The sequence below is a fragment of the Tinamus guttatus genome, unplaced genomic scaffold (genome assembly GCF_059628265.1).
Source record: "Tinamus guttatus ecotype Peru unplaced genomic scaffold, ASM5962826v1 Tinamus_guttatus_pri_ptg000232l, whole genome shotgun sequence".
In the NCBI taxonomy this organism is placed as follows: Eukaryota; Metazoa; Chordata; class Aves; order Tinamiformes; family Tinamidae; genus Tinamus; species Tinamus guttatus.
The window spans coordinates 105,726-122,815 of record NW_028288766.1 but is presented as its reverse complement, the minus strand read 5'-3'; the positions used below and the strand labels follow the sequence as shown (position 1 = coordinate 122,815).

Genomic DNA, 17,090 nt, shown 5'->3' with positions numbered 1-17,090 from the left:
TTTTTTTTTTTTTACCCCTAGGAGAGTAGAAGTTTTTAATTTGAGGTTCTTTCCCTCACACATCTTTCCCCTCTGCTCCCCAGTATCCTAATCTCTGGATAAGGTTTCTTGTACCAAAGAGAGTAACAGAAATAATAACATACATCAGTGGAGGGGACAAAATTCTGAAGTACATCTGTACACTAGTACCCTAATAATTTACTAGTAGTAATAGTAGAGCACAACTTTTAAACCCCACTAAATAGGCAATAATAATTAGTTGTAGTTCCTATTTCACTAGATACTTTTGCTAGATGGATTTTGCTTCAAACTTGAAAACTGTCCAATGTTTTTTATATAGCATAAACTGCATGCTAGTATGATTTAGGTTGCAGTCCAATTGAGCATCATTCTTACTGAATTCAGAAAGACTTTGGTCATAATAAAGTGTGTCCAGATAGATACTGCGTTTCTTTCACAGCAGTATTCTTTGAACCTCGTCCTGTTTGGAGTTGAAATTATTCTTGGTATTGTGAGATCAAATTTCTGTGTGTTCTTCAGAGATCCCATTCTCAGTCACTGACCTATTATCTGACATGTAGTTCTTGAAGATGTGTCATTTTGCTACTGCAAAATTCTACATGTTCTACTCTGAAAACCTAAATGCCAAATTTTACAAGTTTAGTTAAAATGTAGCTTGAGCCTTTTGCGTAAAACAACTGCGTATATGTCTGTGCTCCTGTGTGTGCTTCTAAACTTTAGTTTTTTCAGCACCTCAAATTTCATTGTAGCTTATTCTAGAATCTGTGATGAACTTGTGCTGGTGTGTAGTCACTGTTTCTCAAATAAGAGTGAATTTTAGAAATTTTACTTAACTCTCGCTTGTTTCAACTTTGACAATCGTGAAATCAGAATACTTGCTCTAGTTTTGTTAGCTCTCACTGTATCGGTTTAACTGTAGCATTTAGTTTCAGGGCCTAAGAGACAGAAATCTAGTTTTGGTGGTTACTCTGCTGAAACAGAAAAATGAAAAGTAAATTATGTTTTATTATATTCATTTTATAGTCTTGATCCATTAAATGCACCTAAACAAGCAGGGTTGCTTGTAACTTAAAGCACCAGTTAGGATCATTATGTGAAGAAAAAGAAACAAGTTTAGAAAGTGTATGCGTGGAGGCTGGATGCTTTTAGGTAAAAGTGACGACTGAAAGAAATGCGAGCAGTGATTTTAAAGTATCAACTGAAGATGAACTGAGGGATGAACCAAGCAGTGTACCATCTCTCACTGTCCTAGGAGCTTTAATTTGAACTGGGAATGTGTAAGTTGAAGTAATACTTCACCTATTTTGTTTGTGCTTTCCTCCTTTCCCCTCTATTCTCCCTCAGCCCCCAATATAATTTTTAGGGAATTAACTTGTTCCAAGGGGGAAAAACTGCATTTTATACATACCTACGTATATATATATGTATAATATATATTATATAATATACATATAATATATATTTGTATAAAATGCATTTTTAAATGCATACATATATATATATATGTAATATATATATTTAACAAAACAAAAAGGTGCCCATACAGTTGACATCAATTTTGTATTTTGTCTCCCCATGTTAATTAATATGGCATTTGGACACTCCATTTGCAAGCAATAAAGCTTCTTAGATTGAAGTATGGATTAGATACTAACTCAGAAGCTGTTGAAATTTTCCCTGGGATCTGATCTACTTGCCTGTTCAATATTCTTTTGGTTTGGCTTTTTCTGTGTGTTACTGATTTGTTGCCTGCATATATCTTGTGTTGTGCCATTTTGGAATGGTAAGCAAGCTCCGCTAGATACTAAAATAGTGACGCCTGTATCATTCTTGCAGGCCTTTTAAAATGTTGCAGAACTGACAGTATTTACTTCTTCCGTTGACATAAACTGTTTTGCTCTGATGAGAGGTCCCTTTGGGACAATTCTTAGATGTTATCTGCAGGGTATGTGTACAGGAAGGACTGCAGTGTCTTGGGGCACAAATATACGAAGAACATTGTGATCTTGGGTAGGCTTTACAAAAATGATCACAGACAGTAATTAAGTATCTATTGCTGATATCTTGAAAGAATTAAAAGGTATCCAGCACATATGAGGAAAAAAGGTAATTACAGCAACCAAAATTTGAATCTCTACACAGAATATATCCCTAGGATCTCATTTAAATACAAATCCCATAGAATGTAGCCAAGTTGCTATGTTTTAGTTTTCTGATTATGGTTTTATTTTATCTTTTTTAACCAAGAGAAGCAAAACTTGATGGGGTGTGATCCTTGGGAGTTACAAAGTCGGACCAAACTGCGTTCGGGAAACTGAGAGTTTCACTGTTGACTTTTGTGGGAGCAGCTCTAGGTCATTGCACAGTGCTTTTGAGATCCCACCTCTAACTATTTCTGAGTTGAGTGTGTGATTATTTCCTCCCAGGGAGGAGTCCATCACCACAGCTTTCCAGAAACATCATACAAGTGACATATGTTGGTCAAAGTAACAAATTCCAGCAGCTTTAACCATCTTCTGCTTGAGAATTTGTATGGATTGGCCTAACGGGCTGGTTCCAAGTGTTTGTGAGCACAGTAACGAAAGGCAGGCTATGGGCTTTGCTGGAAGCAGTAGGTGCTGAAGCCCTCCAGGATCGCAGGCTCTGGATGAGCCATTCAGTACCATATGCGGTCTCTCGTATGCTGGTTTCATGCTTGCTTTGTGGTACTGGCAACCAGCCAACCGTGACAAAGAAAAGAACACTGTGGGTCTTAAACTTGTGCTGGTGCTACTTCTGCTTTTAAAGTGAACATGATCTGAAAACCCCTCTGCATTTGGTCTGTGAAAAGCATTCAACACGTGCCGTAGCTCTGTGGAACAACTTGAAATAGTGCAGGCTGCAGGGGTGAGCACTTTGTCCTCTAGTGCATGCTCGACTTAAAGGGTCTCCCATCCAAGTTTTCTCTTGGTGATGCAGAATTAAAGGCATGGACTTGCCCAGAGGCATGCAGGGAAGAAGAGCATGTAAATCTACTTTCAGGTCACAGGCCCCATTTCTACTGGAGTGACTCACTTGAAGCGATATTAGTATGAAAGATAAACCTCTCAGATGCATCATGCAAGAAGATAGTTATTGTAATTATCTATCACAATATAATTATCATTATTGGCTCAGGAGCCTATCAGTTTATAGGCTACTGCTACATCCTGTTTTTAGACAAACGTGCCTATGACACGTGCTGTGGAGCCATCCCAGAGTGCCACGGCAGGCCTCATCCCGGTGTAGGCCCGCTCACGTGGTTCCCTCCAGCAGCAAGCTGCCTCAGTTTGCTAGCTGCCTTCCTCCCTGTTCTGCTTCCCCTCGGCTGCCTTCGTCCCCTGCTCTCAAGGGGCTGGTTTGACATCAGCCCTGTGGTGCCTTCTCCCTTATGAGATGCTGCCACGTCCCTGTCTCCTCACTCATGGTCTGTATGCAAAGCCTGAACACAAGTTCTCATTGCGCATTCCCGAACCTCGCAGCCATGCACAGGACCCTTTCTGATAGGAGCTATTACTGAAGTAGTGTAGGGAGAGAGTGAAGAGGAGATGCGGACACAACCAAGTGTAGGATTTGAGAAGCTGCTGCCTCAGGTAGCCGTTAGAGTTGAACAGTGACTTTTTCACCCTCCCTGCAGATGGCAAATGAAGTGCATGGTAGAGGCATGTTACATTTCAGCTTGTTGGCAAACATTGCTTGAGGACAGTCAGCTTGTAGGCAGGATGTATGAATTTTGGTGTGTGTGTGTTTGAACGTGCCTGCGTATAATGGGAACTTGCGTTGTTACAGAGGGAGGAACTAAGGTGCTTTTTGTGGTGGACTTTCTGCTCTAAATCCTATCTTAAAAAGGAAATAACTGAAAAATTCATAATTTGATGTCTGAACTAAGTGAGAAGACTTCCAGTGAGTTCGTTTTTGTGCATCTAAGTTACCACCTATGTTCTTGGAAATCCCATTTGAGAAGTCAGTTGAATATGTTTTTGAGAAGCATTTTTTTCTTCACAATCATAAGAGCAAGAAAAGCTTTGGAAAAGAAAAAGTTAAAATGAGCATTAGTAATGAAAAGCACTAATGTATTATTATAGTGTTGTTTTAAATGCACCCCGTAACCATTTTAATATATTAGTAAAGGTTATCCAACTTTCCTATTGGATCATGTAACTCATCATGATAGCTGACTAAGAAAGTGAGGCCGACTGTGCAAGAAAAGCCTGAGTCTTACAGTTGTCTTTCTTGAAGTCTTTCCCCAACCCTCCTCTCCCCAAAAAGACTAACTTCTGTTGCTTCCCATTTTGTTGGGTTTGTGAACTAGGTAAGGAAAAATGATTGCATGGAATCAAAATAAATCAATTTTCACATTTTTCAGTTGTGAATGTCTTATGCATCTATTCTGAGCACAAGACAAGACAAGATGCAATTTAGTTGTACTAGAAATGTAAAAAGAAATTAGATTCTGAATAAGAGCTTTACACCCTTTTTGTGAAGACACTTCTACTTTAAAAAGTTTGTTCCTGGACTTTGGGGCAAGCATAACTAAGGTATACGATGGTGTTTTAGCAACAAAGGAGATGCAAAAACGCTATTTTAAAATGTGATTGCATAGAGATGGTCTCCACCTGTCTGAATAATGGTGTACCTTCCTCGAAGTCAATAAGACTGCACAAGTCATGAGCAGAACTCATGTACTAGTAGCTGGTTAATATATTTGTCTTGGTGTTTTCTTCTCATTCCTTTTTTGCTTCTTTACATAGGGAATGAAGTACCTCTGCATTCCTGCTGCTGACTCGCCCTCACAGAACTTGTAAGTTTTCTTTAATAATAAAAAGCAAAAACCTAGATGTTCCCCAGTACTGTGATGCCTGTTCTATAATGAGCTAAAGGATCTGTTTCCGATCTCTAAGTATTGCACTAATGTGTTTTTAATCTATTAAGAAAACACAGCAAGGTTTTCTTGCAGCTGCTTTGGTTCTGACCCTCCTTTTTTGTGTGTAAGAGTTTGAGTTTGTGGGAGGGTCAGTGTGTGAACACTTGTGCGTATGTAGTTTTAAACTTTAGGGATTCCTGTTTATTACCAGCTTTTTCTTTTTTCTTTTTTTTTTTTTTTTTACTTTTTGTGGTGGTGGGTTTTTTTGTAAAAATCTTTCTGCTTGATTTTTTTTTTCTTAGCAATATCTTCAGCCATTAAAAAGAAGAAAGTACTGGAAGATATATGAAGTCTTGTACTTCAAAGGTTAGGATAAATTCTTCACAGTGGGCCTTCCAGAGAGACTTGCAGTGTGCAAACTAGCCCTACAGCTATCTGCTCTGGGTTATTTGTCCCTTCCTTTGAAAACCCCGATGCTTTTTGCTACTAGGCTGGTATGGTAGGGAGTTTTGTCTGCACTACAGAACCTCATGCCTCGAAGACGTATCTGTTGTTACTATTGTGTCCCAACCTCCTCCATTCTCATTTCTTTTCATTGGGTGAATAACTGACCTGAAAACATCAGTTGACATGCCCTTTAATACTTGGAGCCACTGAGTTGAAGGTACATGGGAAACCTTGATTCCAAAGAGTAATCAAAACACATTTTGTAAGAGAACTTGGATAGCGACCAACTCTTTCTTCTAGAGCTCACTGTTTATGTTGGGGAGAGATGAGGGGGGTTTCAGCCACATCCTGCTACAAGTTTTGTAGAGAAACAGAAGTACTTGAAAGAGGCCTGGTATGTACGGAAGGAAGCAGAGCACCGCTTTTCTCTCACATCATAGCAATATTCCGGCTGATGCTTTCGGTGGATATTTTTAGAGCATTTGTTTCTCATACCCTAGAAAGATTCCAGCAGGGCATTTGCTGTGGGTCATTTTGCCTTTTTTTATTCTAATGTATTTCTGTTGTGATTAAAAATAATAAAAACGAAACAACAAAAAGACACTTCTCTTTCTCCAAAACTTAGGGTTTTTTTTCAAGACAGATATGTAATAAGAAAGCAAATCATTTTGTGCTTTTGTGAAGGAAAAAGTCTGAGTTTAGAGAAAAATATTCACAGGGAGCAATTTTAACTTTTTTTATTATTATTCAGAGATTTATGAGACATTTGTGAAAATGTTTTTCAAATTTGTCTCCTATGCTAGTAGAGACCTGGATCAATTCAGGAATGGATATAGCTGAGAAACCATTTCTGATGAACGTTAATCAACATTATGGATGTTAATGTACAACTCAGCCCCTCCTTCAGTGTAACATATCACAGAATTATATTGAAAAGCCACCTCCAGCATTTGAACTGCGGGGCACTCTACCAAAGCTCTTGAAGCTTCAGTAAGAAGATACAAATTTGCATGAGTATTGTTTCTGTTGTGCTGCAGGCATCCACAATGCTCACTTTGGTATCAGATGGTTGCAAACAAACGTCATTGCTTCTAATACCGATACACTTGATCACTTAAAATAAAACTTGATGAGTAACTGTTTTTTTTTTCTTTTTTTGCTTTATACAATCAGAACTTAAGTAAAATGAGACCATGATGTCTGCAAGTAGTGATGCCTCTTGCTTTTTCACTTCTGGAAGCTGTCTGTGAGGACTCGCTAAAACCTTTTTTAACAGTGTTTTATGGTATTGTGTGCCCTCTTAGGAGAGAGAGATAATTGGGGAACAGGAAGGGGGATCTATGCCTGAACAACGTCTTTATGCAGCTATCTTCTTCTTTCAAGGAGAGACTGTGATGGTGCTAAGGGGGGGAAAAAAAGAATAGCATCATCTTTCCTTCTGGGTCCTTGTGTTTTACTAGTAATGGCCAACAGGCATAACTGATGGGATGCACGTTGGAGTCTTACCTGCCTGAGCCAACACCGGGAGTTTCTGAAGCTCCGTTGCCACTTTGCAACTGCTGGTGTTTGAAATGGTCTGGCTGCAGTTTCTTCCTCACTGAATGTGAGCTCTTAATTCACTTCAACTGTTTTTCTGACAGGAACTTTTGGTTTCTTATGTGTGTAATAAATTTACTTACAGTAAGCTTGTTTAGTGGATCTCCTTTCCTCAGGGGAATGTGTTGTAGTGACATACTGTAGGTGTTTGCTGAAGTGGCTTGAAAGCTTGCCCCTACTCCCATTTTCTGCCTCTCCCTAGGGCAGTTATCTCCCCAGAAATGGCATTTCCCACAGAACCCACTACTACTAAGTTAATTCTATAAAAATTATATCTTCCCTTCCGGTTCTGTTCTGGCCAGTTATCTTAGGCTATGTTATAAGTATGGAGCTACCATCCAGCTTGTTAGCCCAGTGGGGTTAAAATCAATGTTCTGGTCAAGCTGTTACAGGTGACCTATTAAGAAAAAAAAGAAAAGGTGGATCTTAGTCATGTTTCGATATAGTTTTCAAGGAAAGAAGTTTCAACATGGTCCTTCCTGTCTGTTCTTGCATGCTTTCTTTTCAACCTTTAAAGCACTCTTAGAAATCTGACCAGCAATCATGATATGCAGATCCAGGATGTGCTGCTTTGCTAATGGATAATTGTAGTTAATGTAGCTGGTGCTGGTAGGGGCACTCTGCTGATTCTTCTCCCCGTGGTATTTACCACTGTGAAGGAGCAGTAGTTCAGAAGATGTCCAAGTTTAAGCTGCGATGTAAAAGCCAGATACCTTGTAATAAATTGTTTTGAAGTAACTGTTTAACATAACAGATAATTTGGCACATTTGTCAAATGCTTTCCTGTTACAGATGCTGATCAGCTATTCTGTGGTTAATGCAAGACTTGCTGTTCTTTCGTGTGTCTGTGCCACCGTTAACTGGTCCTCAGAACCTCTTCTCCTGTGTACATTTGTACCATAACCCTGTAAATGGGTTGAGGCAACTGTGTCTGCTGGAGCCAGCAGAGATCCTTACACAAAAGTTTGTGGAAAAGTGCATTTTTCCTCCGTTCTGACTGTTAAGTGAGGAGGGGTCATCGTTCCACAAAGTGGCGCAAACTCTAAGCATGGCTATTTCTCTTGTAAATTTTCATAAATGCCTTTAGACATTTGCATTTCACAGTGTTCAGCAAACTGGGTGCCAGTGATAAGGCAGAACAGAACATGCGGTGGAGCTCATGGTTGCCTGTGCTTAGCACTTTGCCAAGGTGCTGTGCTCGCACTGACGCTTTTCAACCTAAAGCATTGAAGTATTTGACCAAAACTTATGCCAGACCTTTGGAATGAATATACTGGTGTTTGCAGAGGCCTTGTTGTCAAGATTTTCTAGAAAGAGGAAAGAGGATGGGTGCCCACGAAGCCTGCGGTGTGGTCAGGCAGGTGCTGCTCAAGTTTCCTTTGGTGAAATCCCTTTAGTCTTGGACAAGTGCTCCATCATTGTGCAATAGCAGCAGCTTTTGTACGTGCAGCCCGAAGGCTGATTTGTCCTGAGTTCATTTTTGTGGAGCGGCTTGTGACCCACAGGCAGACCTGTGGCCCCCGTGTGTTACAACTCAGCCATGGAAAACTGTGTGGAGTAGCAGTCCAGTTAGCAGCTGAATGGAAATGCATTTTTAAGGCTTGTAAAGCTAGAGACTCTATCATTCCTCAGAAGATCACATTCCAAATAAGACCCTTGAGCCTTCTCCAACTGTTTTGTCCTCATCATATTCAGTGATGCAAGGAATGCCTTGCAGAGGGAGTCCTGGGCTTTGGTCTCCATCTGTTTGGGTACATCAGCTTAGCAGCACGTTGCCTTTGCAGGTTCCACAGGCCCTGCAGCTCCACCGCATTACTTGTGTCCTCCATCAGCTCTGAGCGTTCATAGTATCAACAGCTGTCCTCTTGGACAGGAAGGAAAGCTTCCTTTTTGCATGGGCATTCCTGGTTTTTCTGTGGCTGACCATGTTGAGGCTGAGTTTTTGGGGGTTTTTTTTGCTGTTGTTGTTTGCTCGGTTGTTGGTTTGTTTTTTATCTTTGTGGTATAATATTCACTCAGAGAGGGGAAACATCTTGAGTACAGGACGTTGCGCTTCATGGGTGTTGAGTAGAGCGTGCTTTCAGGTTTGTCTTCTCCAGCAAGCCTGCGACCGTGCGCCTCATGAGGAGCCCTCTGTCTTGCCTGGGTGCTGCACACCTCGCTACTCATCCTATTGCTGCACGAGTGCTCGAAGGCCACAGCCGAACTGCACTCCTCTGAACTGTGAGGAGTTCCTCCTCGCACCGCTAATGAGTTGCAGGCAGCCCCAAAGGCTTTGCAGCCTGGCAGGCAAGGGCAAGGGGAGCAACCTGGGACAGGCATGCAGAAACGTGAGGTTGCAAGTTTGCTGTGATGTTTGCTCTTGGCTGCTAGTTCCTTTCCTTCGGGTTTGCCCCAGTTGAAGAGGAACGTGTGAAGGCTCATTGAGAGGATGTACGACTGATAAACAGAGCCTTTATCTTCTCTCCATAGTCTCCTACGCTGTTTAACCAGAAGTCGGCTGTTGGCAGGGCGGCTGATTCCCGAAATAAGGGCAGGCAGAAGGGCCTGAGGTCTAAAACATCTAGGAGAGGAATTTTACAGCTAATAATAGGTGAATTTGAGGAAGCCAATGCAGTAAGCCAAGAAATAGTTGATGTTTAAGCAAGTTTGGGAGGTACTGAGATCTAAGACTGAAGTAGCTGAAGGATTCAGGGGTTCTGTCAAGGATTTTTCGTAGCAGGGGCAAAAAAGAGAGTTTTGAGCTGCAAAGGAAAAAAGACTTAAGATTTACATGTGTCCTGGTACCTGAGTTGCCTTTGACTTCATCTCCTTCTGCAAACCAGGTTTGGATGGCAGGTAATGGATGCCTGTTTTTGAGAGACAGTGTCCTGTGGGCTGGTTCACGTGCACCCTGGGAGTTTCACCTTCTGTCTGAGCATGGTCAATGAAACAGAGACCGGAGTAAGGCCTTGCCACTCATCAGAATAAAGCATTTGCTAATGTTTATTACACTGTAGTGCTGAAGATACCAATCTCTTCTTCAGGTAATTTGGAGTGTAAATATACCAAGCAGCAGTATGTGTATTTTGGGGTTTTTTGTTTGTTTGCTTTGTTTTTCTTTTTTTGCCTTTTTCTTTTTGTTTGTTTTTTTTTTTTGTCAGATACTGACTTTTGCCTGTTAAGACCCATGTTCAGTTCTAAATTCTAGAAACAGCACTAAGTGAGCTTTCAGGTACATTTCTCTTTTTCTAAGTAGTGATTTTACTAAATAGAGCATTTTCTGTATTCTCCTTCTGTTTCCGTTTTCAGGGCAAGGCATTTCAGAGAGAGCATCAAATTTATCCATGAATGCCGGCTTACAGGTGAAGGCTGTCTAGTTCATTGGTATGTATTCCTAAAAAGAACCTTTGTAAGAGTTTGTGTGCCTTTATTTGGATGTTCACCATTTTAATGATGTCAGCATTAATCAAAATTTTATAGCAAAATTCTTTTGGACTGAAATGTTTCTTTTGTATTTGAAGAGCCTCAAAGACTTAAAAGTACTATTAGAGCCTCATTCTTGAGTCACTGGACTGGACAGCTGCCAGAAGACATAGAGAACCTAAGATCTTCTCTCTAATCAGACCTTTTGCTAAGTCTCTCTGACTAGAGAGGTCTTTCTTATTTTCCATTTCTGTTAATCACTGTCTTTTCAAAGATGGTTCTCGTAATCAAATACTAATGATCAGTTTAGATCAGTTCCTTTAACAGCTATTTCAGGGACTTCAGAATTGTTATTTTTTTTTCTTCTGAACAGTTTTTTTTTAATGCTTTGAACTGCTGAAGCATTAAAATGTTACAGTTTTTATAGTAAGTCCCTGACTGACAAGATGCTTCTGGGACCTTAAAGAGTAAAAAAGGAAAGCCCACTCTTTTTCTTTCTTCTATTTTTTCTTCCTTGCTCTTTGCTATTGGCTGTAGTCCTTTGACATATCTGAATCTTTATGTGGAGTCAGTCATCTCATGATTTGAACGCTGAACTTGTGTGCAGGCCCTTAGCAGGAATCCTCAGTTTGTTATTGACTCATGACAGGGCTGCGGACGAGTCATTTAGCCAGTCTGCTGAAGACAGATAGGCAAAATGGGGATAATTTGTCTGAGTCTTGAGAGCATTTTTAAAAAGCTTTTTTATACCTCTACAGCATTGCAGAGGCATAAAATGTTCTGGAAATGCCAAGGGAAAGGTATACCCAATACCAATGTATTCCAAACACATTATTTACACTCATAATAGTTATAGCTGGATTTTTTTGTTTGTTTGTTTGTTCAGGACAGCCAAACAAATGGTTCTTACTTTATCCCAGGGTGTCAGGTAATGACATTGGAGTCTGGAGAGCTGAAATTGCACAGTGCACGGGCAGTAGAAAGAGGAAAAAAACTCAAACATCCAGAGTACTGTGCTTTAACAATACATTTAAAGTTCTTTTCAGCCCTATGGAACTGGAGATGAAATTCATGGTGGTGAAGAATACAGTCTTATTGCTCTGATGTGTATAGGCAAAAAAAGTGGGTGTGTTATTTCTAGCTTAGTAAAAAATCAAATCTAATTAAGGACACATGTTCTGCCCTCCACTCCTATGAAAACTTGTTACTTTTTCCTTCCTTACCAGTCTTATTTGAGTTAACATTCAGAATCCACTTTCTTGATCTTGTACATTTATTCTGAAGCATATGAAAATGCAGTAGCAAAACCCACTTTGACACGAATATAGTAATGCTTCTTCATGACGGTAAGTAGCACAGCAGCCTGCTGTGGTATTGGAAAGTGATGCTTTTAACTTCAGTTGAAGCAGTGTTGTCCTTCATCTGTTTATTGCACCTTTGTTATCACGCAGCCTTGCAGGTGTCTCCAGGAGTGTAACGCTGGTCGTTGCCTACATCATGACCATCACAGACTTTGGTTGGGAAGACGCGCTGTCCGTTGTCCGAGCAGCGAGGTCCTGTGCGAATCCTAACATGGGCTTCCAGAGGCAGTTACAGGAGTTCGAAAAACATGATGTTAATCAGGTAAATGAATGACAAGCCAAGGAACTGAGAAATACAATCTCAAGGCAGTTCAAGGGTTGCTCTTCATTATCCTGAGTGGTCTGTGTGGCCCTTCTTTATTCCAAGGGAATGGTTTCTTAGGTAAGCCTGCTCCACTGGCAAGGTACAGCTGGCCCTGAAGATGTCAGGAATGCTGGATGAGAGAAGAGACAAATCACAGCAGCCAAGCACACCTCCCTCTCTTCCTCTGTGCTCTCAATTCTGTGAGTCCCTCATGTGGGCTGAAGACATAATGCATAAAAGGCTGAAACATTCAGAAGGGTAAAAAGTGAAGAATGAGTAGTGCAGAATGAAGCAGCAAGACCAAGCTACAAGTACGAATTGCATATAAGTATTTTTTTCCCCACATTCCCTTGGAATAGTAAGCAAGAAAGAAATGATTTGTGGGCCATAATCAGAAACCCTTTCTGTCCAGGAGTTAAGCTAGGTTCTAATTAACTTACATTCTCCCCACTGGTACCTTCTGTGGCTGGGACCTTAGTAAATATTTTGTTGCATAAGGCAGTCTCAGGTCTGGCTCTTTTTCCCTGGTCTTTAATAGCTTTTTAGGGCTATGAAGACTGAGGGACAAATGATAAGGCTGTGAAGTGGTTTTCTAACATAAGTGGAAGTAACTAGGCACCCCCAGGGAACAGATCTTTTATGCAGGATGGTTCTTCTATGGGGAAAGAAACTATTTTTTAATTTTAACTTCCTAATCTGGCTGTCCCCTCTATTTTTCCATTGCTCAGCATGCTATTGTTCTTTTAGCTTTCCTGGATTGTACTTACTAAGAAATCAACAGCAATAACAGAAGAACAGAATCTGGAAAGCTAAATATATAAATGAACCAAAAAAGTTTTTTTTTTGCCTGTATTCCTGCTGCAGAAAGCTCCAAGTTTTGCATGATGCAGTTGCTGACTATTTTTTTTTTTTAGTGCTTAACTGAATGTTTCCTGGATCGTTTGGAACTGGTGTAAATTGGGGAGTAACTGATTTTAAGAGACAGAAGTCAGAGGGGGACTTTCCAGACTTGTCTCCTTCCTCCCTTACAGTCATTTCTATTCTAATTGGTCTGGGCAAACTGCAATGACAATTAAGGCTATATGCAAATAGCCTGATAAAGACAGTAACGTCTCTTCTTTTTTTTTATCCACGTTGGAGGGGCATTCTGCTTCTTTCACTGAGGGGGAGGCAGTAGTTGCAAAAAGAAATATCCACCTGTGGTCACTGGCTGGGCTGTAATTTCCTACTGTCTCTTAATAACAACCACATCCTTAGCAGGTGTCCGTTTGCACACCTGATTTCAGTGGAATTGTGCCACCTGCCAAGGGCATGAACTTTTTCTGATTGTAGCACCACGAGTGTTTTGCTATGCCTATATACTATGGCACCTAGGGCATTTCTGGAATGAGGTCCCATAGATTTTGATCTCACAGGGAGGGATTTAGTCCATACGGTCCTAACATGGTTTGCAGCAGACTCAAATTTCCATTCATCCATCCTGAGGCTTCGGATTTGATTTATGACCTTATAATCTTTTATGGGTGGGGGAGGAAGTAACCATGCAAAGGTTTTGTCTCCCAATGTCCCTATGGATCTTTATGGACTAAATTATCCAAAAACAAGCCCCAAAGCTATGGAAGGTGAGGCTAGAAATATTATCACAAAATGATATCCCCACTGATACAGAACAGTTGAGGGTCTGTGTCTACTTGCTTCTCCTGCAGAGAAGAGCAACAAGGTTGTCAGAAATAACTAAATGGGCTAAAATTCTTCAGATGAGAAAGAAATGACAGATAAGAAAATGATAAAGGTCTAAAAAGTTGAGTGGAATAAAGAGGTGAGCAGATATGGTTTCCACTCTTCCCCATAATGAGGGGGGAGTGAGATGGAACTGTCAAGTGATGGTTCCCCTAAAAAAAAGGAGGTGCATATTTAATGCAATATGTTGTTCAACTGCGAAGCTTGGTGGTATCCAGACATCTTGTGGCAAAAAAAGGTGGATTCAGAAAGTGATCTCATGGCAGAAAAATCTGTTTATTGCTATGAAACACGGAGATACTGATTCAGCCTCCAAAAATGCTTGAGCTGAAAGTTGCTGGAAGTTGGGATCACAAACTTCTCAGTATGCTTCTCCTACCACTGCATTTCCTCCTAGACATTTACTTCAGATGGACCCGATACAGCTGTTACCATATACCATATTCAATCATTCATATCAGTAATATATAGGGTCTTATATCTTTTAAAGCTCATGGCCTTTTTCCTCCAAAGGTTACTTTTCTCAGTATCTACAGTGCAGTTTTTACTACTGGTCTTATTGGTTCAGGAGGGAACAGCAATATGAGTGGTTTGCTTTTATGATCCTCATCCTTCTGAAGATCTTGCATCCTATCGTGACTTGGACAAAGTGCCTGATTGCAGGAGCTTGCAGCATTTACACAACTCATTTGTAGGTGAAACTGCAAATGGAGGAGGGCGCTCTTAAGTCTAAGATGTCCTTGTCCAGTGGGTGTTCCTTACCCTGTGTTACTCCAGCCAGCCATGCTCTTTTTCAAGCGTGCCATGTTATGGAAGTAGATACCTCCGTGACGCTGTGTTCCTGTGCCAACATATTCTGTGCTGCTATTGAAGGACATGAGAAACTTGGGAGTGTTTTTTGTTAGCTTCTTTTTGTTCTTATGGGTCCTTAAGTAGTATCTCTGTAGTGCAAAAGGGAGAATTATTTCTGCATCCATCTCATGTTGTTATTTCATCATGTCATATCTGTGTGTTCAATTTCTCCAGTTCAGGCAGTGGCTGAAACAAGAATACGGTGAAAATTCCTGTCAGGATCTGCAAGAAGCCAAAAATCTTCTGAGCAAATACAAAGAGCAGGCAGAGTTGCAGCAGAGTACTGGGGGAAGACAGTGGAATAACAACTTCTCATCTGTGCCATCTCTGTCATACAACAACTACACAACAGAGACCTAGTCATAAAAAGTTAAATATCTTTTTTGTTTTCTTTTTCCTTCTACTTGTTGAAAAACATCTCGCCATCCTACCTTCAAGACTCCCAGCAGTAATCATGCAAACAGTCAATTTGTAGAAAGCTTCTCGTTGACAATATGACATTATATGTGTGTGTATGAGTGCATTTGACACAGTTTTATAGTTTGGACAGCATCAAGCTCTATGTGTGCTCAGAAACATGATCAAGTTCCTGAGGCTGAGCCAGTCTGTCAGCCACAGCTGACAGACTCTCTTATGCCCATGTAGCTTGGCATTTGCCATGAGATTAGCTCAACTCCTTTTGTTGCAGGCTAGCAAAGGGCTCTGAGAAATGAGCTCTGGTGATTCAAGCTGTGGCAGTTTGACATTTCTGCCCTGTTCATGAAGATGCTGTTGTGCCTGAAGAAAGGAATTTGAGTCTGTGCCTCTGCTGCTCCAATTCAGCATCCATTGGCCAATAATGCCACGAAGATGGGCTTTTACCTGAATGCTGAGCTCTGAGCTGGAGCAGGTGAGATACGGGTGCGTGTCCCTTTCTATCAGCAGTAGCAGCTAGGGGAGAAGTGGGACAGACAGCTCTGAGTAATAACATCTTCAACTGCCACAGTTGTACTTGCTTCAGTGCACGTGAGACAGAGCTGTTGGTAGAACTGGCGCAGACCGAGAGCACTGAGACTGTTAGCACAGCTCAGCTGATGTGCACTGATTTAAGCCCTGGCCACTTGATTGTGAATCTGGTCTCCCAACAGAAACTCCCCTGGAGAGGAGTTTTTCAGGTTTCCAGTGCCACTGAACAGCATTCCCTGTGGAACACGTGCCTCTTCAACACACACCTGTGTGCACAGGATAACATGTCTCCAAAGAGTGGGCTGGGTGTGAGTGTGAGCGCCTGTTTCTTTGCTTGTGGTTTGCTCTTTGACTTTAGCTACCTCAAAAATGCTGTTCTTGTCATTGTGGTTGTAAATGCAACCTTGAAAATTGCCTTGTGTAATCTTAATTTCACTCTGAGTGAAGCGTGTGTGTGTGAGAGAGAGGCTCTGTGTGTGTGTGTGTGCGCACATGTATGTTTCACATATGTCTGTGTTTGAGAAGTTTATTGTTTCCTTTTAAAACTATCCGTATTTCTCACTTGTTTAAAAATCCAGATGTTTGAGTTTAACTTTCTGCCGTTTTAGAACCACTGTATGTTTTGCTGCGGTCAGATTTATAGCAGTTCATTTGTAGAATATATTTTAAATTAGGGGCCATACTCTGCTGTTGTTAACATGATGTATGTCTGGAATGAAGCCATTGAGTGACTTAAATGTATTATGTTTCAAAGACTGTAGCTTCAAATTAGAGATTCTGGGAAGTGTAATGATTTCTGATGGGGTAATGGAGGGTAGCATTAATGCCACAGTCTTGGTCTCTTGTCTTTGACTCTAAAGATGAAGAGTTTATTTTTCTTGAAGCTTCAAAAAAAATTCCAAACAGCCATATTAATAAATAAAAAAATCTAACTTTTTAAATATATGGTGTATATAGTGCTAAAAACTGAGTATTGAGACTGTGAGGCAGTCAACACACTAAATAGACTGTTGTCATCTCTGTCAGTACCGTTGGTACTGTGACCTTCCACCTTTTTACTAAATCCTCTTGTGATTTTTTGTTTCTCTTTTTCCCATCCTTGCTTTGAATAACAGTGAATTCTTTGAATGTGGGTGAGGCTTTTTGGGTCAAATAAGCCTCAGCCTTGTTAAAAATCTTCCAAAATTTATTTTAGATCATGCAAAATAGGGATCTTACAAATCTGTTATTGCCAAAAGCTAAAAAAAAAAAAAAAAAGGGATGGATGGAACTAGCCTTAGTATTTTATCTGATTCCCAGCTGTATCGTAATTCTCATTGCACTAAGTGCATTCATTAAGCGTACTGAGCACAGCTGAGAGGAGGATAATTAGACATGTGTTGCAGTAAGAGATGCAGTTGGGCTTGGGAATGGCGCTGGCAGTTACGCTGTGTTTGCTCCCAAGCTCCTAGCTCGATGAATCGCTGCCTGCTTGGGGTGTTCAGCAGACATGCTCTGTGTCTCGTCAGTGAGAGAAGTATTTGCCTGCTTCTCCCCA

General features: G+C 40.7%; 1 protein-coding gene across 3 annotated transcripts in view; it reads left to right on the top strand.

Annotated features, from left to right (window-relative positions):
- Window positions 1-16,774, top strand: part of DUSP22 (dual specificity phosphatase 22) — a 39,334-nt gene extending 22,560 nt beyond the window's left edge. For 2 of the 3 annotated variants that reach the window (XM_088525658.1, XM_088525660.1), the window contains 4 exons: window positions 4,791-4,840; window positions 10,238-10,312; window positions 11,803-11,974; window positions 14,783-16,774. In XM_088525658.1, the coding sequence (XP_088381784.1) occupies window positions 4,791-4,840; window positions 10,238-10,312; window positions 11,803-11,974; window positions 14,783-14,968 (483 nt within the window). In that variant the 3' untranslated portion in view covers window positions 14,969-16,774. The remainder of the gene's footprint in view (window positions 1-4,790; window positions 4,841-10,237; window positions 10,313-11,802; window positions 11,975-14,782) is intronic. The other variant, XM_088525659.1, reaches the window with a different exon arrangement.
- The last annotated feature ends 316 nt before the right edge of the window (window positions 16,775-17,090 follow it).